Source organism: Oncorhynchus masou, chromosome 23, assembly GCF_036934945.1.
Source record: "Oncorhynchus masou masou isolate Uvic2021 chromosome 23, UVic_Omas_1.1, whole genome shotgun sequence".
Classification (NCBI taxonomy): domain Eukaryota; kingdom Metazoa; phylum Chordata; class Actinopteri; order Salmoniformes; family Salmonidae; genus Oncorhynchus; species Oncorhynchus masou.
The window spans coordinates 61,240,185-61,268,072 of record NC_088234.1 but is presented as its reverse complement, the minus strand read 5'-3'; the positions used below and the strand labels follow the sequence as shown (position 1 = coordinate 61,268,072).

General features: G+C 41.7%; 2 protein-coding genes across 4 annotated transcripts; both read left to right on the top strand.

Annotated features, from left to right (window-relative positions):
• Positions 1 to 792: 792 nt before the first annotated feature.
• Positions 793 to 19,339, top strand: qrfpra (pyroglutamylated RFamide peptide receptor a). The gene is made up of 7 exons (XM_064930847.1): positions 793 to 826; positions 9,808 to 10,137; positions 14,225 to 14,383; positions 15,087 to 15,148; positions 15,287 to 15,522; positions 15,908 to 16,005; positions 18,870 to 19,339. Exons 1-7 carry the CDS (start codon positions 793 to 795, stop codon positions 19,259 to 19,261), a joined length of 1,311 nt encoding a protein of 436 aa, XP_064786919.1. The 3' UTR covers positions 19,262 to 19,339.
• A 3,251-nt stretch (positions 19,340 to 22,590) lies between these two features.
• Positions 22,591 to 26,787, top strand: rps24 (ribosomal protein S24). Of its 3 annotated transcripts, none has more exons than XM_064932739.1 (5): positions 22,598 to 22,668; positions 23,721 to 23,786; positions 23,955 to 24,164; positions 24,357 to 24,470; positions 25,538 to 26,787. In XM_064932739.1, the coding sequence occupies exons 1-5, from the start codon at positions 22,666 to 22,668 to the stop codon at positions 25,541 to 25,543; spliced, it is 399 nt and encodes a 132-aa protein (XP_064788811.1). In that variant the 5' UTR covers positions 22,598 to 22,665; the 3' UTR covers positions 25,544 to 26,787. The 3 variants fall into 3 exon arrangements, with proteins under 3 accessions (XP_064788810.1, XP_064788811.1, XP_064788812.1); XM_064932740.1 differs by having other exon boundaries at positions 22,601 to 22,668; positions 26,707 to 26,787; XM_064932738.1 differs by lacking the exon at positions 25,538 to 26,787 and having other exon boundaries at positions 22,591 to 22,668; positions 24,357 to 24,593.
• The last annotated feature ends 1,101 nt before the right edge of the window (positions 26,788 to 27,888 follow it).

Sequence of the window (27,888 nt, the reverse complement as noted above, 5' to 3'; positions counted from 1 at the left end):
GAACAGAGAGTAGCAGTAGCGTTAAAGATGGGTTGGCAGGTGGTGGGTGGCAGGACACAAAGCAGATAGCCTGGTTAGCCAATGTGCGGGAGCACTGGTTGTTCGGCCCAATTGAGGTAGTATGTACATGAATGTATAGTTAAAGTGACTATGCATATATGATAAACAGAGAGTAGCAGCAGCGTAAAAAGAGGGTTTGGGGGGCACACAATGTGAATAGTCCGGGTAACCATTTGGTTACCTGTTCAGGAGTCTTATGGCTTGGGGGTAAAAACTGTTGAGAAGCCTTTTTGTCCTAGACTTGGCACTCCGGTACCTCTTGCCATGCGGTAGTAGAGAGAACAGTCTATGGCTGGGGTGACTGGGGTCTTTGACAATTTTTGGGGCCTTCCGCTGACACCGCCTGGTGTAGAGGTCCTGGATGGCAGGCAGCTTAGCCCCAGTGATGTACTGAGCCGCACGCACTACCCTCTGTAGTACCTTGATGAATCGTGCATGCGGGAAGCCGCATGATCCCGCCCTGGCTAACATTTTTTTTTTTAAAGAACAAAATCTTTATCTTTACCCCTCTCTAATAATACCGCTACAACATGGCTACTGTTTAATGGAGGGGAATCCCAGCTTTCCACTGGTGCAGATTTATTTAGGATATCTACAGTGCCAGTGTAAAGGTGACAATGACATTAATGCCTTGTTAGCTATAGTTTACTAGCGAGAAACTGCTACTAATTAGGTTTTGAATTGGCTATCTAGGTAGTCTGTGTCTGGAATTATTTTATATCCGCTGCTGTAATGTCGAGCTCTCTCTCCTCCGACAATGGCCCACTCGCACTGGCATGTAAACAGCACACACAAATACACACCGAAGGGGCATTACGATAATGGCTGATGTATAGATTTTTAAAGTGATTGATAATATTTAAGTGTGTCTTCATGAATTACATTAACAAAAATGTTGAAACAAATTTCTTTCCAAATTTTACAACTTGGAACAGTGCATCATGCTCATTCAGGCTCGCGCATTTTCAATCTGTGTAATTACTGTCGAACAGTTTACTGTCACCCAGATTCACACACTAGCGGCAAATAATCTTGAACAAAATGGAATCAGGTAATGAATGCCCATTCTCTATTGCAATTCAATGTAGATCCCACCCTCCATTCCGTATTGATCAGCCTTTTTGCCTCTGTCTGTGAGTCTGGGCCGGCAATAGGCTACTTGGTCAAGCACTGAGTCTAGAACTATAAAACGTGTCGTATACTTTGCCAATCTCCAGTCAGTACTAACTTCCACTGGTAGCATTTATAGTGATGACCATAGTAATATATTCAATTTAGCAGACGCATTTATCCGAAGCATTTTACAGTCATGCGCGGATACCAGATGAGGCTGATGGGAGGAGCTATAGGAGGAAGGGCTCATTGTAATGGCTGAAATGGAAAATTTCGAACTGAGTCAAACATGTGGTTCCCATATGTTCGATACCGTTCCATTTATTCCATTCATTCCAATGAGACCGTCCTTCTATAGCTCCTCCCACCAGCCTCCTATGGTGGATACATTTTACATATGGCAGACCCCTGGAATCAAACCCACAATCCTAGTGTTGCAAGCGCTATGCTCTACCAACTGGGGGGGGAGGGGGGGCAGAACACAGACATATTAATAACATCCATAACAATAGGATCATCAGGAGAACTTCACCCCTATAGACAGACAAGAAGTCTCAGGGGAACTTCACCCCTATATACAGACAGGAAGTCTCAGGGGAACTTCACCCCTATATACAGACAAGAAGTCTCAGGGGAACTTCACCCCTATATACAGACAAGAAGTCTCAGGGGAACTTCACCCCTATATACAGACAAGAAGTCTCAGGGGAACTTCACTCCTATAGACAGACAAGAAGTCTCAGGGGAACTTCACCCCTATATACAGACAAGAAGTCTCAGGGGAACTTCACCCCTATATACAGACAAGAAGTCTCAGGGGAACTTCACTCCTATATACAGACAAGAAGTCTCAGGGGAACTTCACCCCTATATACAGACAGGAAGTCTCAGGGGAACTTCACACCTATATACAGACAAGAAGTCTCAGGGGAACTTCACCCCTATATACAGACAAGAAGTCTCAGGGGAACTTCACCCCTATATACAGACAGGAAGTCTCAGGGGAACTTCACACCTATATACAGACAGGAAGTCTCAGGGGAACTTCACTCCTATAGACAGACAAGATGACCAGGTGGCGAATCGCATCTCTGCATGTCTGGCAGACATATCAGTGTGGATGACGGATCACCACCTCAAGCTGAACCTCGGCAAGACGGAGCTGCTCTTCCTCCCGGGGAAGGACTGCCCGTTCCATGATCTCGCCATCACGGTTGACAACTCCATTGTGTCCTCCTCCCAGAGCGCTAAGAACCTTGGCGTGATCCTGGACAACACCCTGTCGTTCTCAACTAACATCATGGCGGTGGCCCGTTCCTGTAGGTTCATGCTCTACAACATCCGCAGAGTACGACCCTGCCTCACACAGGAAGCGGCGCAGGTCCTAATCCAGGCACTTGTCATCTCCCGTCTGGATTACTGCAACTCGCTGTTGGCTGGGCTCCCTGCCTGTGCCATTAAACCCCTACAACTCATCCAGAACGCCGCAGCCCGTCTGGTGTTCAACCTTCCCAAGTTCTCTCACGTCACCCCGCTCCTCCGCTCTCTCCACTGGCTTCCAGTTGAAGCTCGCATCCGCTACAAGACCATGGTGCTTGCCTACGGAGCTGTGAGGGGAACGGCACCGCAGTACCTCCAGGCTCTGATCAGGCCCTACACCCAAACAAGGGCACTGCGTTCATCCACCTCTGGCCTGCTCGCCTCCCTACCACTGAGGAAGTACAGTTCCCGCTCAGCCCAGTCAAAACTGTTCGCTGCTCTGGCCCCCCAATGGTGGAACAAACTCCCTCACGACGCCAGGACAGCGGAGTCAATCACCACCTTCCGGAGACACCTGAAACCCCACCTCTTCAAGGAATACCTAGGATAGGATAAGTAATCCTTCTCACCCCCCCTTAAATGATTTAGATGCACTATTGTAAAGTGGCTGTTCCACTGGATGTCAGAAGGTGAATTCACCAGTTTGTAAGTCGCTCTGGATAAGAGCGTCTGCTAAATGACTTAAATGTAAATGTAAATGTAAGAAGTCTCAGGGGAACTTGACCCCTATATACAGACAAGAAGTCTCAGGGGAACTTCACTCCTATATACAGACAAGAAGTCTCAGGGGAACTTCACCCCTATATACAGACAAGAAGTCTCAGGGGAACTTCACCACTATATACAGACAAGAAGTCTCAGGGGAACTTCACCACTATATACAGACAAGAAGTCTCAGGGGAACTTCACCCCTATATACAGACAAGAAGTCTCAGGGGAACTTCACCCCTATAGACAGACAAGAAGTCTCAGGGGAACTTCACCCCTATATACAGACAACAAGTCTCAGGGGAACTTCACCCCTATATACAGACAAGAAGTCTCAGGGGAACTTCACCCCTATATACAGACAAGAAGTCTCAGGGGAACTTCACCCCTATATACAGACAAGAAGTCTCAGGGGAACTTCACCCCGATATACAGACAGGAAGTCTCTACTGTCCATGGGAAGTGGATGGAAACACGTCACAGGAGGCTGCTGATAATGGCCAGAATGGAGCAAATGGAATGGCATCAAATACCTGGAAACCATGTGTACTATTTGATACCATACCACTGATTCCGCTATAGTCATTACCACAAGCGTGTTCTCCCCAATTAAGGTTCCACGACCTCCTGTGAAACACATTCAGGTGTTATTCTCCATCCAAGGTCTGTTTATAAGGCCTATCTACAGAGCATTGTCATTCATTCACAGAAGGTAAAAGTAAAGCAGGTAGTGGATAATTAATTACAGTAAAACTACATTCAGGAGAAAAGGGGCTTTAATACAATTTGATCATTAAAAGTCCATGACATTTACGCAAAGTCTTTGATCGAGCCATGAGCCTAATCCGGTGTAATAAGATTTGAGTCAACGTTTACACACTTCCAGCTTTGACTGCTCCATGGGTCGGCTTTTCTTTCATCTCAGCCAGAACATATGAAATCAATATTACACATTTAGTAACAGCAAGGTGCAGACTTGATATGAATTTTGCAGATTTGTAGTATATAATTGCATTTTCCAATACATTCGTATCCAATGCATGAATCCTTTCTGAATAGGTTGAGAAATTGTTACGACTGTAAGAGACTGTTTGGTGTGTTGGTTTGAAAGGTTGATGAGGAAGTAGATGGGATAGAGGAGGAAGTTCTAAAACATTAACACAGCTTGCAGTACTGTATATTAGTCCCCCAGGTAAAACTAATCAAAATATTACTGTTGACCACCTCCCTGAGAGAGTAGGCAGTACTAAACATAGGTCGGAATATTACACAGACAAGCAGATGGTTATTTTCTTCCTGATGAAACCTTGTTTATAACAGGCATAAACAAAGGAGTAAAGACAGCACTGGCCGAGACAATGCCTGAGAATAGTAGGGCATTGACACACACACACACACACACACACACACACACACACACACACACACACACACACACACACACACACACACACACACACACACACACTCTGTCTTCTAGCTTCAAATAATACCATTGTCCAGCGTCAAACGGTGTTAACAAGGTTGTAAATACAGTGGGCAAAGTTGGCACAAACACTGAATCTCTAAATGGCTGGGATTCTACCAACCTAGGAACAGACTGGGGACAAAATCGATGCAGTTAAATTGGGGTTAGCTGGGGTTTGTCCACAAAACAAAACACAATCAGAATTCTATTTTGAAAACGTACTCTCTAATTGAGATAATAACTGTATTCTAAGAAGACAGAGAAAAGGCAATTGAATGATAGACGGTCCTATAAATTAAAAGTTTATTCTAGACCAAAACAACTTTTGATTAAAACCCCAAACTTTCCATAATTTTCATATACACAAAGAGGGATATCACATCACATATATTCAGATATGATTAGTCCAGGTTTGAAAGTAGTGCAGAACAATGTAAATTAGAGAAACATTTCACTGTCATGAAGCAGACATCAAATTTACTTTGATGTCGGCTAATAATGAACTGCAGACACATCGTCTATCTGCATTATTGTGCAGGTTAATTAAAACAGGAGGAATATATTAATGCTTCATTATGTTATTCATAGTGTTTGGGTCCACACTTATTGAACTAAATGAACAAAGGAGCCCTGCGGGACAGTTCATACACTGTTATTGCATCCCAAATGGCACCCGATTTTCTATAGTGCACTACTTATAGTGCACTAAAGTAGTGCAATATGTAGAGAATAGGTGGCCATTTGGGAGGAAACCTTTGAGTCAACTTTCATGGCTGCTTCTCAAGGCTAAGAGCCTCCAGAAAAGGCTCAACCCCCAGCATGTACAAAACCAGAATCTGTTTATGTGTGTGATTGCACACTACCATGATAGATTGATTGCATTTGAATAGCGTCTCTCACTGATTCTCCGAACACTAACACCATATGTTAGAAACTTAAAGCAATCACACAGCATGTCATCTATTTCAACTTCACAATCCAATTGTTTTCTTTTTGTCCATCTTTTCAAAAACAAACACTTGCATTACTGCCGGTAAACAATTCAGTGACTGTGAGGGGCATTGCCATGCAAAGGGATTTATTGTACCACTGTAAAGGGGTGGGAATAGATCAATATAGTAACATGAATGTTGGACAACTTTAATAGTATTTTATTTTCTGCATTTAAAAAAATAAGGTTCTATATATTTGATTGAATTGTATAACTTGCGAAATGAGAGTCAAAGGGTTGGGATTGGATGAGGGTCTGTGGCGTCCATCTCCGTGATGTGCGAGAGTGAGGGTTACGATCAGCCTCAAACTGAAGAGCGTTTTAGATTCGGTCTCTATATGAGCCCTAGAGAAATTTACTTACTGTCAATGAAACTTTTGCTCAGGTGGAAAGTAGAAGGAGGAATTTCAAAATCTCAATTACTGTTATACCAGCAGCAGGGCGGTGTTGCAATCAACTGCAAAGATAGCCTGCAGAGTTCTGTATTACGATCTAAGTCTGTACCCAAACAATTTGAGCCTCTACTTCTAAAAATACACCTTTCCAGAAACAAATTAAAAAACTACTGCACTACTTTTAATCAGAGCCCTATGGGTACCATGGGGGACATTTGGGACGCAAGATAATGGCAAACGTCTATAAAGATGGCAGAATTCAGATACGACGTCATTATTTTAGCACTATCCACTGAGGTTTTAAACAAAATCGCTCAACATGATTCAATGCGTCAAATTGGGGTCCTGTATACTGTGCTAGTAAAAATATTAACGGAGAACAATGTCCAATAGGGGCACTACATTTTATTTGAAGGATCTCAGTCGGGGTCTCAACTTACTGTTGAGAGTTCTAGTAGTAGAAAACACCAGGTACAAGCGGGCCCAGGTATGACTCCCAGCTAATCTGCCACTGCCACGATGGACATCAGAAATTGGCTTCGCCACAGTACCCAAACAAAGCAGAAAAAAGAGAAGCAGAGCGATGAGCAGCAGCATCAAACCAATGAGGCTGCCACCATGCCCAGGAGTGATGATGCTGCGGAGCTCCAGCTAGCTTTTGTGTGCAGAGCCTACTTTCAGCATTTGGTTTGCATTATTTTGGCAAGACAGCTGTGTGTACAGCTGCATTCACAAAGGCTGTTTGTAATAGATGCATTACCATATCTATCTTGTAGCCAATATTCATTACCAAAACGGCCTTGTGGAGGGCGCTGTCCATCGTACTGATACAGCGCAGCGAAGGTAGGCTACAGATTTTGAGCAAATGTGTCACTTTAAAAAACCTCAATCAATGGTCTTGGAGTCTCGGCATTTGAACGCAATGTTTATTGTGGTATAATGTGATATAAGCTGAATTCAACATAATTCCGATGCAAGAACCCCAACAAGAACCCCCAACAAGAACCCCAACAAGAACCCCAACAACTGTGCCCCCTTAACCTTCTTTGACATGAGATCTACTTTGCCAGCCTGAGGAGATCTACCAGTATCTAAATCTAAACCAACCAACAAAAGTAGGAAACACAACAAACCACTGAGTATGGACCTGCCGTTATGATACCCATTTGATACCCAAATATAATGTGGACCAATAACATGTTTTCCACAAATAAATACAACTCATTTCAGTTCCTACCTTAGTGTGATTTTTGGCATTGGGTGGAGACAAGTAGCTTCTCATAGTCAGGGCTGTAGCAGCTTGTTGCCAGTCTCATGGAGGCCACAAGGTGGTCATCAGTCACAGTAGATCTGTACTTGGACTTCATTATCTTCATGTGAGAAAATGCACTCACAGAGGAAGGTTGATCCAAAAGGAGCTGATAAGTTGAGAGCACATCTTGTTATGTTGGGATACTTCTCCTCTGCAGTAGCTCCCAGAACTCTTCCTTCATCTCAGTGGTTGCCCTGGATTTCAGCTGTTATTTTGAAGGGTGAGAATTTCAGTTTCTGCTATAGTTGTGTCCGGCTGAAAAAGGGATCCCATTTTGGAGGATTTTGACTTCCACATTTATGTCTCTGCCAAAAGGAAAGCACATATAAGTGGCAATAGGCTCATGTGATGCAAAGTCAGTGAAACGACTGTCAAACACAGATAAGATGCTCTGGACTTGCTCCACCTAACGTCCACTATCAAACTGTGCTGTATCCTTGCCCTGACGTTGAAGTTCTGAATGCATGTGTTGAAAGAAGTGCAGGTCCTCACGTTGCAGCTTTCTTGTGAGCAGTTTAAAAGTGTTCACAGAGCTGATCATGTCGATGACATGTTTGCCTTTCCCTTGCAGCCCTGCATTCAGTTCATTAAACATGTAAGTTATGTCAGTGAGAAAAGATACATCCAGGAGCCACTGTGTGTCCTCTAGCTGTGCATATTCTGCATTTTTGGAGACCTAGAGAAACTCCTTGGTTTCAGGCAACAACTCACTGAATCTCCCTAAAAATGTCCCTCGCCTCAGCCACCGCACATCCGTGTGCAGCAGCAGGTCTGCTGTGCACCGCTTCAGTCTCTTCTAAATGAGCGTGAAATAGCCTCCGCTGTAGGCTTCTTGCTCGAATAGAACACACAATCTTCATTGCAACATCCATCACCTCTTTCATGTTTAACATCTTGCCGTACAAAGCTTTCTGATAAATTAAGCAGTGATAACGAAGAAAGTCCGGGAAAGAATCATCTCGTTCACACAACGCAACAAACCGACCAATGTGGGCTACCATAGCTGGTGCCCCATCTGTAGTAATGGAGACAAGCTTACAAAGGGGTAGTTGGAATTTGTTAGCAAACTCCATAAAGTCTTAAAAAATATCTTTGCCCCTTTTATGTCTTTTCAGTGGCAAAATGGTGAGTAGTTCCTCCTTTGTACTCAGGTTGTCAAATGCCATTCTGATGAAAATGCATAGCTCTGCCACATCCACCATATATGTTACAGTTCATATAAAGAAATCAGTCAGTTGAAATAAATGCATTAGGCCCTAATCTATGGATTTCACATGACTGGGCAGGGGTGCAGCCATGGATGGGCCTGTAAGGGTATAGGCCCACCCACTTGGGAGCCATTCCCACCCATTTGGGAGCCAGGCCTACCCATTGGTTGAGCCAGGCCCAGCCAATCCGAATGAGGTTTTCCCCACAAAAGGGATTTATTACAGACAGAAACACTCCTCAGCACCACCTCAGACGATTCTGGCGGTGAAGAAGCCGGATGTGGAGGTCCTTTGCTGGCGTGGTTACACATGGTCTGCGGTTGTGAGACTGGTTGGAAGTACTGCCAAATTCTCTAAAAGGACGTAGAGAAATTAATATTAAATTCTCTGGCAACAGCTCTGGTGGACATTACTGCAGTCAGCATGCCAATTGTACGCACCCTCAAAACTTGAGACATCTGTGGTATTGTGTTGTGTGACAAAACTGCATATTTTAGAGTGAACTTGTATTGTCCCCAGCACAAGGTGCACCTGTGTAATGATCCTGCTGTTTAATCGGCTTCTTGATATGCCACACCTGTTAGGTGGGTGGTTTATTTTGGCAAAGGAGAAATGTTCACTAACAGGGATGTAAACAAATTTGTGCACAACATTTGAAAGAAATAAACTTTTTGTGTGTATAGAACATGTCTGGGATCTTTAATTTAAGCTCAAGAAACATGGGACCTACACTTAACACGTTGCATTTATATTTTAGTTCAGTATTTTATATATATATATATATATATGATCTTAAAACCACTTAGTGGGTTGAGGACAATTTGACCTGAAATTGACTCATAATTACAATAACTAAATATTTATTTATTTAACAAAATATTTCAATGCAGCTATGGGATACATGGGGGGTTAAATGTTCTCTTGTCAACGTCCTATATATAGTCTAATGATTATTGAGTGATGACGCATGCCAGCGTGCGATGCAGCGGTTGAGTAGTAGCCTGGGAGAGCTAGCATGGCACAACTGGAGCCTCCACACGGAGAGAGGAATAGGCTACTCACGCATTTTCGCACACGTCTCGGGTGGTGCACAGGACACCGCAGGGGTTTTATCACGATTTATCGCTTCAATAAGTCTCTAATAAGGACCCCACTCTGCCTAAATAAAGGTGAAATCAATTAGCCAGACAGCAAATTAAATAATAGTAATCCGTCACTTACTATGGGGAATACGAAAATAACCCCAGAGGCCCTGCAAGAGCTACTTTACCGTTATAATTTAACGCGTCGGGAGTTTATTGAAATCTACAAAATCCAACCGCTCGTTTATACGCCTGAGCTTCCACCTGGAGCCAAGACAGCGTTCGTGATTATGTACGCGGTTATTTTCTTGCTGGCACTACTTGGAAATAGTTTGGTTGTTTACATCGTGGTGAGAAAGCGGGGAATCCAAACTGCCACGAACATCTTCATTTGTTCTCTAGCAGTGAGCGACCTCCTGATTTCGTTCTTCTGCATCCCGTTCACTTTACTGCAGAACATCTCATCCGAGTGGCTAGGAGGTGAGATAGTATTATCTATCTGTGTTTTATGAAGTGATTCACTTATAAATTGAGCCTGTTTTGTAAAAAATAACCTAACATGAATTCTGGATGGTTAGGGCTATTATGATAATGGAAGAGCCACGACTTTCAAAACCACAGATATTGAGTCATCTACAATTTAGGGCATCACCTTATAAAATAAATTCAAAATCGAAGATTTAATATAACTTAATTGACTTTTTTTCTGATGGTAATATAACCTATTTCGTTCACTACAGACAACCCAATAATAACTGAGGCTTTACAGTTTGCTGGTATAAGTTATGACTATATAACAAATAATGTGAGAAAGCAGAGGTAAAGTGGAGGCTACTAAACATTCACACTAAAAAGCAATGGCTCCATTGGGTTTCAAAGCTGTGGCTATATGGGGTTTCAAATCTGTGGCTCTATGGGGATTTCAAATCTGTGGCTCTATGGGGTTTCAAAGCAATGGCTCTATGGGGTTTCAAAGCAATGGCTCCATGGGGTTTCAAAGCTGTGGCTCTATGGGGTTTCAAATATGTGGCTCTATGGGGATTTCAAATATGTGGCTCTATGGGGTTTCAAATCTGTGGCTCTATGGGGTTTCAAAGCAATGGCTCCATGGGGTTTCAAAGCTATGGCTCTATGTGGGTTTCAAATCTGTGGCTCTATGGGGTTTCAAATCTGTGGCTCTATGGGGATTTCAAATCTGTGGCTCTATGGGGTTTCAAATCTGTGGATCTATGGAGTTTCAAATGTGTGGCTCTATGGGGTTTCAAATATGTGGCTCTATGGGGTTTCAAATCTGTGGCTCTATGGGGTTTCAAATCTGTGGCTCTATGGGGTTTCAAAGCTGTGGCTCCATGGGGTTTCATGTCTTCATATTGATTGGTCTACTTAATTTCATTACATAAAACATTAACTTTAAATCGTGTCTAGTTTCAACATGGTGACAATTTAATGAGGACCACTGATTAGAAATGATGAATGCAACCAGAATGGGATGTTTCATCATTAGACTACAACACCACAGATATGTCCCAAATAGCACCCTATTCTCTAGGTAGTACACTACTTTTGACCAGAGCCCATAGGGCCCTGGTCAAAAGTGGCGCACTATATAGGCAGCATGCTACCGTTTAGTACACACACACCCTATTTTTGTAAAGAATCACGCAATTTGTTGAATAAGGTCCATGTTTGCAAAAGTAGAGATTCTCATGATTTAAGAATAATTTCCCCTCTCTCTGTAAGGTCCCTCAGTTGGATAATGAATGTCAAACAAGGATTCAACCTCAGAGCAACCAATGAGCTTTAAAAGTATGGAATACATTTTTAGACAGGCACAGATCAGGGGAGGTAAAAGAAAGGATCCTAGCCACTGAATATCTCTTTGAGTTTGGTAATCTGTGGTTGGTGTGTCATATTTTTATTTTACCTTTATTTAACTAGGCAAGTCAATTAAGAACACATTCTTATTTACAATGATGTCCTAGGAACAGTGGATTACTTGCCTTGTTCAAGGGCAGAATGACAGATTTTTACCTTGTCAGCTCGGGGGTTTGATCTCTTGATCTCTTGGTTCCTGGCCCAACGCTCTAACCATTACATTACATTTACATTTAAGTCATTTAGCAGACGCACTAGGATACCTGCCACCCCAGGCCCCATATCACCCAGATACTGTAAAGATCTGGCCATCCTTCCTTACTGAGCTGCAGAATAAAATGGAAACTGCTCGTGGATATTTCTCTGACGCTGAAGATGATTTTAAACAGTCAAGTGAATTCATTGGCTGAGCTCATTGCATTCACTCCACATTACTGGCCTGTATGACAAAGTGAAAAGAAGGAAGTCTGGGTAAAAAAAAATCCCTTTCCAAATTGCCTTCCTGTTTGTAAAGCCCTTAAAAGAAATAATGCAAGACAGCATCGTAAAGAAATGAACTTTTTGGCCTAAATGAAAAACATCAGGTTTTGATTAAATCCAACATAACACATCACAGAGTGAAACCCTCTCTAAAGCTCATTTCCTGCCATTCTAAACATTTTGCCATGTTCATATGATATCTGAGTGAGAGAGACTTAAAAAAAATCAATTGGGACCCCCTAGAGGTCAGGGCCCCACGTGCCTGGTCAGTAATTCAGCCATGATTACTACAAGGTTGAGATAGCTGGCTAGACTAACTTAACCAGTAATCTATAAAATGTTAGATGACATGGTCTAACTGAGTGACTTTCAGTGACTGATATAACAAGAGGAAAACTGCTCAAATTTTGAAATTGCATGTTGTGTATCCTACTATCCTTACTAACAGTAAGCTGAGACCCCAACTGACTAGTGTGCATGGCTAAAGAGCTCTATTTTCATGTAATCTGACCAGAAAGTCAAATAAAATTGGATTAGATTTTTATTTGAAATAAAGATCTTTGGCCACACACACCATTACTTGTCAAACAAAATATCTTTATCTGAGCAATTGTATTAGTATAAGATAATTTCCCATTTTTTTGAGCTTTCAATATAGCTCAGTATTTATATTATTTATTTTATACCGTCTTTTTTGCTCAGCTTTATCAAGGGTGTCAATAATTTTGGACCTGTAACTGACATTTTCCCAATACCTCTTCCATTGTCCTGCCAACAAACTAATTCTGGTAAAAGCATTCAAACATAATTTCTATGATTTGCCTTAATTGTCTGGCAAAAAGAACCCATTTCTAGGAAAATCATTCAAGTATCATTATCCTGCGAACAGACAAATCACTGATATAGTACCTCTAAGTCAATCCTCTGTCAGTCAAATAAACCGATTGTAGTAAAAGCATTCAAGCATCAATATCAACCTTCTGTTATCAATCAAAAGGACACATTTTTGGGAAAATCATTCAATTATTATTATGTCTTCATTATACCATACATCAGCACCAGGTTGTCCACTAGCACCAGGGTTGTCCACTAGCACCAGGGTTGTCCACTAGTACCAGGTTGTCCACTAGCACCAGGTTGTCCACTGGCACCAGGTTGTCCACTAGCACCAGGTTGTCCACTAGCACCAGGTTGTCCACTAGCACCAGGTTGTCCACTAGCACCAGGGTTTCCACTAGCACCAGGGTTGTCCACTAGCACCAGGTTGTTCACTAGCACCAGGTTGTCCACTAGCACCAGGTTGTCCACTAGCACCAGGTTGTCCACTGGCACCAGGTTGTCCACTAGTACCAGGTTGTCCACTAGCACCAGGTTGTCCACTAGCACCAGGTTGTCCACTGGCACAAGGTTTTCCACGAGCACCAGGTTGTCCACTAGCACCAGGTTGTCCACTAGCACCAGGGTTTCCACTAGCACCAGGTTGTCCACTAGCACCAGGTTGTCCACTGGCACAAGGTTGTCCACTAGCAACAGGGTTTCCACTAGCATCAGGGCTGTCCACTAGCACCAGGGTTTCCACTAGCACCAGGTTGTCCACTGGCACCAGGTTGTCCACTAGCACCAGGTTGTCCACTAGCACCAGGTTGTCCACTAGCACCAGGTTGTCCACTAGCACCAGGGTTTTCACTGGCAACAGGTTGTCCACTAGCACCAGGTTGTCCACTAGCACCAGGGTTTCCACTAGCACCAGGGTTGTCCACTAGCACCAGGTTGTCCACTAGCACCAGGTTGTCCACTAGCATCAGGTTGTCCACTAGCACCAAGTTGTCCACTAGCACCAGGTTGTCCACTAGCACCAGGGTTTCCACTAGCACCAGGTTGTCCACTAGCAGAAGGCTGTCCACTGGCACAAGGTTGTCCACTAGCACCAGGGTTTCCACTAGCACTAGGGTTGTCCACTAGCACCAGGGTTTCCACTAGCACCAGGTTGTCCACTAGTACCAGGTCGTCCACTAGCACCAGGTTGTCCACTAGTACCAGGTTGTCCACTAGTACCAGGTTGTCCACTATCACCAGGTTGTCCACTAGCACCCTTTCGGACACAGAAAAGGACTCCTATGGATTGCATGCATTGGGCCTGGTCAAAGGTAGTGCACTACATAGGAATTAGGTTGCCATTTCAGACACAGGCTTTGTCCCTCTCCTCTTATAGGTGTTCTGGTGTGCAAGACCATTCCCTTTGTCCAGACGACAGCAGTGGTGACAGGTATACTCACCATGGCGTGCATCGCTCTGGAGAGGTACCAAGGCATCGTCCATCCACTCAGCATGAAGAGACAGTACACACCACAGAGAGCCTACAGGATGCTGGGTAAAGTAAAGATATGAACGCTGTGCCACCAGAGACTCTGGGTTCGCGCCCAGGCTCTGTCACAGCCGGCTGCGACCGGGAGGTCCGTGGGGCGATGCACAATTGGCCTAGCGTCGTCCGGGTTAGGGAGGGTTTGGCTGTTAGGGATATCCTTGTCTCATTGTTCACTAGCGACGCCTGTGGCGGGCCGGGTGCAGTGCACGCTAACCAGGTTGCCAGGTGCACGGTGTTTCCTCTGACGCATTGGTGTGGCTGGCTTCCGGGTTGGATGTGCTGTGTTAAGAAGCGGTGCGCCTTGGTTGGGTTGTGTTCTGGAAGACGCATGGCTTTTGAACTTCGTCTTTCCCGAGCCCATACAGAAGTTGTAGTGATGAGACGAGATAGTAACTACTAACAATTGGATACCTCGAAAACGGGGTACAATTGTTTGTTTTTTTATCTGCCGTTTCCAGCTACAATAGTCATTTAAAACATTAACAATGTCTACACTGTTTTTTTGATAAATGTTGTTATTTTAATGGGCAAAAAAATGTGCTTTTCTTTCAAAAACATGGGCGTTTATTTGTGACCCCAAACTTTTGAATGGTAGTGTATATATATATATATATTTTTTTTTTACTGAGGTCCGGACCTCTGTGTCCTCATATGTAGTTACGACACTGGTAGAACCATGTCTTAATTTTGCTTTGTTCTCTTTGACTAGGAGTTGTTTGGCTTGCATCCATGATTGTTGGATCTCCCATGTTGTTGGTGCAACAGTTAGAGGTGGGTAAGATACTACACTCTGCGTAGTACTCCTGCCAATTGCTTTTAAGCTATTTCCCTGTCCAGATGTGTTAGATCTGTGATTACTTTGTGTGTGTGTGTGTGTGTTTGTGTACTCACACTTGTGTCTCTCTCCAGGTGAAGTATGACTTCCTATACGACCTACACCACGTGTGCTGCCAGGAGCGTTGGCGCTCGGCCTCACACAGACAGCTGTATGCCACCTTCATCCTGGTAGTTCTGTTCCTCCTGCCCCTGGCGGCCATGTTGATCCTCTACACGCGGATAGGGATCGAACTGTGGATCCGCAAGAGGGTGGGCGACTCCTCTGTACTTAACACCATGAACCAGGGAGAGGTGGGAAAGATCTCCAGGTCTGTATAGAGATACTGTATGTATGATACCTCACAAAATGACTCCATGAAAAACTTGTGTGTTCGACAACCTATACACATACATGGTAGTTACGTTCTGTAGGTACAGAGTGATTGCAGCGAACATGAGTCGGTACATGGTTGCTCATGGTCTTTTGATAAGGTAGCCCCTCTGCCTGCGACTTCAAAATCAGTGTCAAGAAAGAATATCCTGTTGGTCTGGTGGTCAAGATGTTGGTTACTCCTGTGGAAGATCCTGTCCGTGACATAATTATGATCATTTCACTGAATACCGAGTATAAGAATATTATCATATGATCCAAAAAGTTTCCTCATGTTAACCTGACAGATTAATATGTGTTTCTTATTCTTTGTTGGTGATTAGAAGGAAGAGGAGAGCCATCAAGATGATGATTACCATTGTGGTGCTATTCACTGTGTGCTGGGCCCCATTCCACACCGTCCACATGCTCTCTGACTACAGTAAGTCTGTCTGAGAAGACAATAGCCATAAGACACTTCTCTTCTTTACATCATTCAGTTGATCTGAAGTTGATTTCAATTATGGATTCATATGATTGGAAGTGAGACCTGGAGATGAAGGTCCCAAGGAGAATGGAGAGGCTGCTTTGCATCCTATTGTTACATTATTGCTGTTATGAAGAAACAAAGCATCATGGGGACACTGGAAATAAGTTATTAAGATAAATGTTGGAGGGGGGGGGGGGTTCTATTAAGCTAACATGGAGTGGTTTTAAGATGTTCATTTAGCTATTTGATTTAGAATTTTAGGTCCCCTGTAGGAATAACAAAAACATATATACAGTACCAGTCAAAAGTTTGGACACACCGACTGATTCAAGGGTTTTTCTTGATTTTTCTTATTTACTACATTGTAGAATAATAGTGAGGACATCAAAACTATGAAATAACACATGAATTCATGTAGTAACCAAAAAAAGTGTTAAACAAAACAAAACAAATCAAAGATTCTTCAAAGTAGCCACCCTTTGCCTTGATGACAGCTTTGCACACTCTTGGCATTCTCTCAACCAGCTTCATGAAGAATGCTTTTCCAACAGTCTTGAAGGAGTTCCCACATATGCTGAGCACTTATTGGATGCTTTTCTTTCACACTGCGGTCCATCTTATCCCAAACCATCTCAATTGGGTTGAGGTCGGGTGTTTGTGGAGGCCAGGTCATCAGATGCAGCACTCCATCACTCTCCTTATTGGTCAAATAGCCCTTATACAGCCTGGAGGTGTGTTTGGGGTCATTGTCCTGTTGAAAAACAAATGATAGTCCCACTAAGCGAAAACCAGATGGGATGGCGTAAAGCTGCAGAATGCTGTGGTAGCCATGCTAGTTAAGTGTGCCTTGAATTCTAAATACATCACAGACAGTGTCACCAGAAAAGCACCACCACACCTCCTCCTCCGTGCTTCACAGTGGGAACCACACATCCAGAGATCATCTGTTCACTTACTCTGCATTTCACAAAAACACAGCGGTTGGAACCAAAAATCTCAAATTTGGACTAATCAGACGAAAGGACAGATTTCCCCCAGTCTAATGTCCATTGCTCGTGTTTCTTGGCCCAAGCAAGTCTATTCTTATTATTGGTGTCCTTGAGTAGTGGTTTCTTTGCAGCAATTCGACCATGAAGACCGGATTCACACACAGTCTTCTCTGAACAGTTGATGTTGAGATGTCTATTACTTGAACTCTGTGAAGCATTTCTTTGGGCTGCAATCTGAGGTGCAGTTGAACTTATTCTCTGCAGCAGAGGTAACTAGTTCTTCCTTTTCTGTGGTGGTCCATCATAGCGCTTGGTGGTTTTTGTGGCTGCTCTTGAAGAAACTTTCAAAGTTCTTACAAATTTCCGGGATGATTGTCATGTCTTTAAGTAATGATGGACTGTTGTTTCTCTTCGCTTATTTGAGCTGTTCTTGCCATAATATGGACTTGGTTTTTTACCAAATAGAACTTTCTTCTGTATTCCACCCCTACCTTGTCACAACACAACTGATTGACTCAAACACATTAAGAAGGAATGAAATTCCACTAATTAACTTTTAACAAGGCACACCTGTTAATTGAAATGCATTCCAGGTAACTGCCTCATGAAGCTGGTTGAGAGAATGCCAAGGGTGTACAAAGCTGTCATCAAGGCAAAGGGTGGCTACTTTGAAGAATCTCAAGTATAAGATCTATTTTGATTTGTTTAACACACATTTTTGGTTACTACATGATTCCATATGTGTTATTTAATAATTTTGATGACTTCACTATGCCCTAAGGGTCAAAACATTGTTAATAAATATCACCTGGTAGCATGAGCAGCAGTCTGCAGCATGTTCCTTTCTGTTTTCCATGAGTTTGCCTCACTCCAGCACCCGCGGAAAGTACCTGGATGTGCATATGTTCTTCAGCTTTTGTTCACTATTCTACAATGTAGAAAATAGTCAAAATAAAGAAAAACCCTTGAATGAGTAAGTGTATCCAAACTTTTGACGGGTACTGTATATGTTTGATGAATTATTGAATTTGGCCTTTAATACTTTAGCCCATAGAAATGCACTGAATAACGCATTCAGATATGGCAAAACAGACAACATTTAAAAAATAAGGAAAAAGGTTTTGAAGTGTCTGTCCTATATCTAGGAGATATAAGAAAAGCTCAGGAAATATATGTTCTGGTACACATATTTAGCCCCCTTTTTTTGTTGGCACAAAACTGCTTCTATACTTCCATATTTTTTTTACCAGTACCTCGTTACCTTCAGACAAGTCCCGTGACACTTGTGGGAGTCATAGAGCAAAGCCGAGTCTCGTCTATCCATAGAGTGGTCATATTAGTTTGTAGCCCAAACGGTTCGGACGCTACAAATATAAGTTGGCACATTGGCGGTACCACTTCAGATGAGTCCCGTGGGGCTTGTGGGGGGTCATTGAGCAAAATGGAGAACACCATTGTGTTCATGAGAGTCTCATCTTTCCATAGTGTGGTCAAACTGTTCAGATGCTATAGATGTTTTTGTGAGAAGACCAATTTTAGGGATGTCTCCTGGTCTGACAAACAGCGCTGTAGCACTGCCACATTCCACCGCAGATGCGGAAGGCTGACATGGTATTCATGAGTTTATCTGACACTGGGGAAGTAGATAAAGAACTTCAGTGCCAAAATTCTGAAGTATCCCTTTAAACAGATGGATATTGATGGGTATTTTTGTATTATGTTAATTAGATTGACACACGGATGCGTCAATTGATTATTAAGGATAAAGTACCACATTATCTAACAATCCCACCTAATTTAATTCCACTTTATCATTCCCATCCTCAGATTACCTGGACGAGCAGTTCAACGACATCACGGTGAACATGATCATGGCCATCGCCCAGGCCATCGGTTTTTCCAACTCCTTCAACAACCCTATCGTCTACGCCTTCATGAATGAGAACTTCCAGAAGAAATGTGTGTCCACCTTCTCCCAGTGCTGCCGACGGCCAAACCAGAGGGTTGGAGCTCTAGACGTCACCAGTAGATCCAAACTACATGTCCGTTTTACCCGACCGAGGGACAGACAAGAGGCGGCCATCTTGGAAGACATGTCCATCGTACAGGCCACCAGGACACATATTGGTGGGATTGAGAATGGTGCCTTAAAGCTAAATACAGCTCCATCCTATGCAGAGGAGGAGATCTTGTTTGTGACCTGTGAGCCACAGACATGAGTGAAAGTCAGATGTAGATATGCCTATATTAGATTTGGGACTTCTGTTCCCTAATGTGGTCCTGCTTGGCTCAGTTGGTAGAGCTTGCCCCGCCAGGGTTGTGGGTTCGATTCCCGGGGCCACCCATACATAGAATGTATGTATGCATGACTGTAAGTCACTTTAGATGGAAGCGTCTGCTAAATGACATCTATTATCAACAGTGAGGTTACAATTGAATCAAGTGATTGATGATCCTAAATAAAAGGACCAGTCATTCACACCTTACTTTTAAAGGACCCCTAAAATCAGTGTAGGTTTCTTTTCTGGATTAGATTTGTATCTGAAGAATACTGGATATGACCACTCTACTCATGTGTGACCTTAGACATGAGATTCTGAACTCTGGAGAGAGAATATATGGCATCAATCACCCATATTGTATTTATCTACCTTATTTTTCCTCCACTTAGGGCCTGTCTGGTTTTATAGTGCTGCCTTTGAAAACTGACTATAGGTAGGGTATTGGTATCCTCCAGAGTTATGTATTATTTGTGAAGTTTGTGCATACATTGTTGTGGCATTAAATAAAACTGTGCTGTGAAGTATTTTTCCATTTTCTTTGACAACAGATGAAAGCGTAGGAATGTGTCATGCAGGGGCGGCTAGTGAAATCCTAAACAAAGAGTTGCAGTCTGCTTTAGAATGGGTTACCAGTAATAAACTGGTCCTGAACATCTCTAAAACTAAGAGCATTGTATTTGGTAAAATCATTCCCTAAGTTCTAGGCCTCGGTTGAATCTGGTAATGAATGGTGTGGCTGTTGAACAGGTTGGCAGATGTAGATAGGCCTGACTGTATGGCTTCTTGTTTTTATAAGAGACAATGTGTTGGAAATTCCAAATTGTTTGCTTAGTCAATTTACACACAGCACTGACATACACACTTACCCCACCAGACATGCCACCAGGGGTCTTTTCACAGTCCCCAGGTACAGAAGAAATTCAAGAAAACAGACTGCCTCCCAAGTAAATCACCCAGGTCCACACATGTCTGCACCTCTGCCCAATCATGTGAAAGCCATAGTTTAGGGCCTAATGATTTTTTTTTAATTTACTGATTTCCTTCTATGAACTGTATCTCAGTAAAATCTTTGAAATTGTTGCGTTTATATTTTTGTTCAGTATATGTAAATTGTAAAGTATTTTGTCATGTATTTTCGTTGTGAAAATAAGAATGTGTTCTTAACTGACTTGCCTAGTTAAATAAAGGTAAAATAAAATAAAAAATGTGTCGGAGCCCAGTAAAGACTAGCTGTCGCCATTGATGTTTGCTAATGGGGACCTTAATAAAATAAAATAAAAAATGTCATGCACCCATTATTTTAGAGGGTGCACGAAGTATGTGAGAATGGAAGGTGGGTGGTATTTGGAGAAATTTGATTTTTTTCTAAAAACCTGAAACATTTTTCCTGCAATCTAGAGCCATAATCATTATTCTTAATTCTACGTAAAAAATAATAATAATAATAGTAAGTATATTTTTCTGCATATGTTATCTAAGCATACATCTTTAAAATTGTTATTTTAATTAATGATGGACATTGATTCTTTAAGAACTTTTATGCCTTAGGAGTTTTGTACATCTGCCACACTGGTATAGTATCATAACCCAAGAGTTAAAGCTATTTTAGTTTTTTTCTAAAGTATAAAAACCTTAACAGCAGGTATGCCAGCTAAGATAGACAAGCTACTCTAACTTGATTGATAGTCTGAAATAGCTTGGTAGCTAGTTATGAGGTTGGGAGATTGGCTTTCGCTAGCCAGCTTGATAGGTTCCCAATTTAATAAAATTGCTAGGTGGCTAGAATTACAGAGAAACAACAAAACATGTTTGCTTTATTTAATCATCAAGAAGGAATCAATCCGCTACATAACTTGATCAAATGAATTTACAAACATACCTCCTGTGATTCCTGACTATCACCGGAAGCTAAAATCAAATCACTTGACACTTTCTCTCCTACACTGACAATACTGTCTGCATACACTAGATCAGGAGTATCGAGCGTCCTGCCTAGCATATCTTTGCTCAGTGGTGCACCTTGGAAGGAACCACTTAATAGGGAAAATACCGCTGACAGATATGTTTGTAAATAATTATGATATAACGTGGTCTAAAAAAGGAAGTTAAGTAAATAATTTAACATCTGATAAATGTAACATCTGAAAAAAATTCTCTGAAATTCCACTCTCTGGAATGTGATTCTTTGAGGTTTGAATCCATAAAAATAAATTAAATTGCTATGCTTTATCTTGGCCAGGTCGCAGTTGCAAATGAGAACTTGTTCTTAACTAGCCTACCTGGTTAAATAAAGGTTAAATAAAATAAAATGTTAATTGTTGGACATAACAGCCTGTAAAAACACCAGGAAATCAGCTCCAAGTGGTTTTAATTTTGGAAATCTGCTCCCAAGTAATTCCCATGCATAATACAGAGACGCGATCGTATACAAATGTAATCAAGGTTTGAAAAAATTATGATTTAATCTAATATCATATATCTTCGGGCTTCTTGCGTTCAATTTGCAGTCTACGAATTATTTGTCTGGCCCGCCGACCAGCCGCTCAAGAAAAAATCGGCCTGCGGCTGAATCTAGTGCATGATCCCTGCTCTACAAACAAGTAGTGGACACTGGAAATGTGTCTATTTTAATCCATGACCCAAGTCACTGCCCAGGCTGTCATTGACGCTACTTGACTGACATCTAGCGGTATAGGTAGGATTTTCTCTCTATGATTTCTCTACTTCTCCATTACCGCCAATTTTCATGAATGACGTGAAAAAAAATACTTCCATGTCGTTCAATAATAAACAAAAGTATACATTAACATACATTGTTGCGTTAATAAATAATAGTGTGGTGGACTACTTTTGGAAAAAGGGCATCAGAGCATGATTGTGTAACTGCTAGATGAATAAAATGGCCACCAATTAATAAATGTGTAATCAATAAACATGTAATTTCTGAATGTATTGCATACAATTTTATAGAGGATACTCATACTCACACATATAGGATACTCATACTCAATATAAATACATATACATTCACGTCAGTAAGTACAGAAAATAAAATACAGATTAATCATGGAGTATTTTTGGATAACACAAATTTGTTTGACAAAATTACATGGGCATTTATTTTATTTTGTGACGTTTGATCTATTGTCATATACACTTAAGAAAATAGTACATACAAAGGACAAAACGACACGTTATATTTTCCTCTGTGTGATCTCAAATAATCTGCATGTGTTTTTAGTCAGGCAAGAACTTTGGTCGCACCGCTTCCATTCAGGCATTTGGTCGGCCAGCTTCGGGCCCTTCCTCCTTTTCCGCATCCCTGAGAGGCTGATGCCAAGATGGTGAGTCTTGTGGCATAAAATGTAGAATTAAATCCTTCATATATCTTAAGCATCCTTTCGTCGTTGTTAAAGTCATGAAGTCCGAATACATTGACAAGCCATCCGTGATGGGAATATTACAACATTTAAATTATACAAGTTATTTTTAGTCCTTTAAGAACTGGTGGCCTAACCGAGCTCTGGCTTTTGGACCGCCTCTTCGTTTGTGCAAGCCATTCAGTAATTTTATAACACATGACTTCTACTTTTCCACGACTACAAGTTGGTGGCTACATTGTTTTTTTTTGTTTTTTTACAGTATGATATAATGCGGTTATTTGGCCAGCACGGGTTTAATGGCTCGCAAGGTGTCCTCGACTGCTGTGGCTAACGGTAGTCTCCCTGACACAGCATGTCAGTTGTAAAGCAGGATTGTTATTCTGGATACTATCTAGCTAATGTTAAATGCCACAAGATGACTTACCGTTAACTTACCACAAATGCATGATATATGGCATGTACCTTGTAATCAATCCAACCAGAAGTACTCATGTCTTTGAAGTAGTTGGCTAACTACCTTCCATCTAAACAGGTCTAGCAAACGTTGGCCGGCTAACGTTAGTTAGCTAGGTTGCGAACTAACGTCAGTGACGCTAGCAACCTGTCAGCATGATTTGGTTTGTAAGTACTTGGCACACTTCTCACGTAGCTAGCCACTAAATCTTACCTGTGTAAGTCACGAAATACAAGGTAATGAAGTTGGCTAACTACCTCTAGGTGCCTGGTGTGAGCTGATGTGTTTGTCATGGAACAAGTAACTTCTTTTTCAATACTTGTTGCTGTTTACTACTTGTATATATTATGTGTGTAAGGTCCCCAGCGTATCAGGAATCTGTTCCAGTCGTAGTTTCCAGATTTTGTTGAAAGTAGTGGCTAGAATATAAACACGTTCAATTACTGTAAAAAACAACAACAATGTGTTCACCTGCAAGAATGTGTCTGAAAAGCTACCTATAACGGTATTGTCATTCCAGTATTGTAAATGCTAACCCCTGTTTTCCATCTACTTGCAGAACGACACAGTGACAGTCAGAACCCGGAAGTTTATGACAAACCGGCTGCTTCAGAGGAAGCAAATGGTAAGCCCAAATGTTTCTTTCCTACCACTATAACACCAAAACATGACCTCAATTGCTGTATACTGAGTGTTCAGCACACATTATTTAGTGAAGCAATTGTCTGCAGTTTCCTTTCATTTTTCTATGTGCTGCGTGGTCTATAACTTTCTCCGTTGTCTCCTTTTCTAGGTTGTTGATGTCCTCCATCCAGGCAAAGCCACAGTCCCTAAAACTGAGATCAGGGAGAAGCTGGCCAAAATGTACAAGACCACCCCCGATGTGGTGTTCGTCTTCGGCTTCAGGACACAGTTTGGTGGTGGCAAGACGACAGGTTTCGCCATGGTCTATGACTCTCTCGACTACGCTAAGAAGAACGAGCCCAAGCACAGACTGGCCAGGGTGAGTGGATGCTGGAAAAATTGAAATAAGTGTTGCGGTTTTTTATTTTGGGGGTGCTTTATTCTTTTAATTTGTATGACACCATGTCTGTGTATAGTTTGTCCCATCAGTATCATCTATTGTCTGCTAGTGATGCCCTTGATGCACATTGCAAGCAATGCTATTTTGGTAAATGTATTTTTGTTCTCACAGCACGGTCTCTATGAGAAGAAGAAGTCCTCCAGAAAACAGCGCAAGGAACGCAAGAACAGAATGAAGAAAGTACGAGGTACCAAGAAAGCCAGTGTGGGTGCTGCTGGCAAAAAGGTAACTTGGCTGTTCCTCCTATGGTGCATTCCTCTTGCTCGAGTATGGGTGCGTCTCAATAGTCACAATTTTACACAAGCTGCTTTTGTTGTCCTACCTCTGCTTTGATTTGAAAATGCAGTGGGTGAATGTATAATGATGTATGTACAAGATTTATGTTTTCACCCAAGAGAACTTCACATCTGTGCAGATGGAAGGGGCAGCTTAAGACTATTGAAACACCCCACGTGTCACTTCATTCTTATTAGTTAATTATTCATTACATGCATATCTTTTCCACTTCCTAAGTCTGTTTTGTCTTTATTTATGTGTTCTTACTGTTTTAATGAGTCATCTTTTTCTCCCAAACTGTGCTTTGGGACTGTAGAAGGTAAATGTTTTCATCAGTAGACTAACTGCTGTGTGTAGATAATGCTACTATGGTGTTCCTAGCTGACTTCATCCCAATCCTCCCTTTTCTATAACCAAAAAAGCTACTGCCTTTTTACATGTGGATTTCTTTAACATCCACATTGGGTTTCAGTTCAGTCCCCTACCAGTTAGAATGAGCACCTAAGTATTAACTCGTGAACCTAATTTTGGTGAGTGTGAACTGAACACTAATAGTGGTTTAGATCCCAAGTTAAACCATATTGTGTAATCTTAAGACTCAATGGTAGGTCGCCAAGTGGATCTCTGAAAGACTAGAAACTAGAGCCATTTCTCAATTCATTCCTGGGCGACCCCAATGGAGAACATGTTTGTTTTAGTCCAGCACTAACACCTAATTCAACTAGTCAAGTCTTAGTGCTGGGTTAGAACACAAATATGCACCCCCAAGAATGAATTGATAGACTTTCTTGCTGCATTTGTGTGTATTTATTGAAATTCCCACATCTAGTGCTCAGCATTCAGTTTGGATTGTATTCGTTTCCTGGGTGGCGTTGACTGAATTTTGTAATTCACATTCGGTGCAAATCTTCTGCCTTTCAGGGGTCTACTCTATGAGTAAAGTATTTAAGTACAGTAGCTTAACATTATCTTCATCCTTTTGCCTTTCTTTTGCCTCCTGTGGATTTCTTTTACAGAAATGAGGTCTGTTCCAGGTATTAAGCAAAGCGGGCATGGCGTGCTGTTATTCATGTGTTGAAATGAACATAGACTATTATATCCTGGTAGCGCTAGTTGAGACCGGTCTCTGCATGTCTCACCTGTAGTCTTTCCACAACCTTTTATCTACCAATACCAACCTTCCCTCTTCAACCCACCCTATTTCCCTAAACTCCTAAAGTTACCCTGGCTGTTGGTACTTATACCCTGACAAATAATCTTATATCCACTAACGTCATCAACTTAAAGAACGTTTAAATTACACTACTACTTTGCTACTAAAGGTTACTATTCTTATTCTGCTGTTAAACTATTACATCTTTGTATTTGTCAACCGCTGAGTACAGTTATGCTAACATGCAGTACAAGTGGTGGCCTCCGGTTGTCATGTAATAAAGCAAGTCTAGAGTGATGCATTGGATAATAAGTTATAACCAACTGCTGTCTGTGTGAGACAACTGAACCACATGTCCACTTATACAACTTTTCTGAAACATTAACCTTCATTTCATTTAGGCATGTATTTAATTTAATGTTCTTTTATATATATTTTGATGTTTTATTATACTAGACTGACAAATAAATTGGTATCTTCGCTGAGTTGAAAAATGTAAGATGCACTATGCAGAAAGTTTGCCTAATTTCAGTTTGTGACAAAACAAGGAAGTATTGTCGAATCATTTTACCATCTAAACCGCTGTGAAATATATTTTCTATAACCATAAAATATTGTGTTTTCGGCAGTTTGAAGCTGGTGTACAAAACCAAAAGTAAGACACAAACCGAACTTGGGAAGCATTGAAATAATGCACATAAAACAGATCTACTGCTTCTTCGACTTGCTTTCAATGAGTGACAGATCTATAACACATTTCTGTGAATTTGGTTGGTTGCCCAAAAAGTTTCATTGCAGCTTCATCTGTAATTTTGCAGTTGAAATTTTGGTGCATTTACTATAACCAATGTGTAGGTTGAGCCCACGTCCCTAGCAAATGCATCTGTTCCCACACCCAATTTCAATACTATTACCCTCCTTCAAACCCTCAGCCCAAAAATTTGTTGACCCCCCCCTTGAGTATAGTGGTGGATAGATTGTGAACTTCTGTTTTGCAGATGAACTAAATTCCCTTCCTCTGTTTTCCTACAGTGAGCCCGGAGAATCAGGGATGGTCCTCGTGCTCAAGATGTTCTTGTATATTGTCATCAAATAAAACATTTGGAAAAGTTACTCCTGTTTTCACAACTTATTTTTATATGCCCTGGACAAATTTGACACGTTTGTGTATACTGTTACATTTGCAGTGTGCGGTAAATATACTGAACAAAAATATCAATGCAACATGTAAAGTGTTTCATGAGTGAAATGAAATATCCCAGAAATGGTCCATATGTACAAAATGCTTCTTTCTCATGTTGTGCTTTCTCCTGTTAGTGAGAAGTTCTCCTTTGCCAAGATACTTCACCCACCTGACAGGTGTGGCATTTCAATAAGCTGATTAAACAGCATTATCATTAAACAGGTGCACCTTGTGCTGGGGACAATAAAAGGCCACTGATGTGCAGTTTTGTCACGAGACTCGGATGTCTCAAGTTTTGAGGGACTGCAATTGGTATGCTGATTGCAGGAATGTCCACTAGAGCTGTTGCCAAATAATGTTAACTTCTCCACCATAAACTGCCTCTGATGTTTTTCAGTAGTTTAGGGGATAGAGGGATAATGAGGTAAATTGTTACTTGTACTAGTGCGTTGATCTTGCATAAGTAAGCTTGTGAGATTTGTGTGGTTGTACAAGCAGAGATGTAAGCGGAAGAGAGACATCCCACTTGCTAATTTTTTCTGGTTACGTTCTTGGATCATATAGGCAATGAACTAAGCAGACCAGACCCAGCTGATATTGCATTGGTGTCTATGGGAGAGACATTAAGCAGACTAGAACGAATGTTTTTTTCTATTTATAATTGAGCTGAGTTAGAGATTCATTTATCCACCATCTACGGTACAAAGCTAACAATAGGTGGGAAGGCAAGCGGTCTGCTTATTGCTTCAACCCCTTGTGAACAGATTGATGCGAGTCGACCCTGCCTCTGTCTCTTATGCTGGTAAATGTAATAATGGATCAGAAAATGAAGACTTCAGGGTCAAAGATTCAGAATTGGCTGGAGAGTGCCCCCTACTGGCCAACCAACATTACAGACTCCTGCTACATTCTCCTTTTAATACTGTTGAATGGTGTTCCCTTTGAATGAGTCTGAACATATTGAATATTACCAAATGCATTGAATGTTGAATTACTGAGGTGATTTGTGGATACACTATTGTCCTATATGA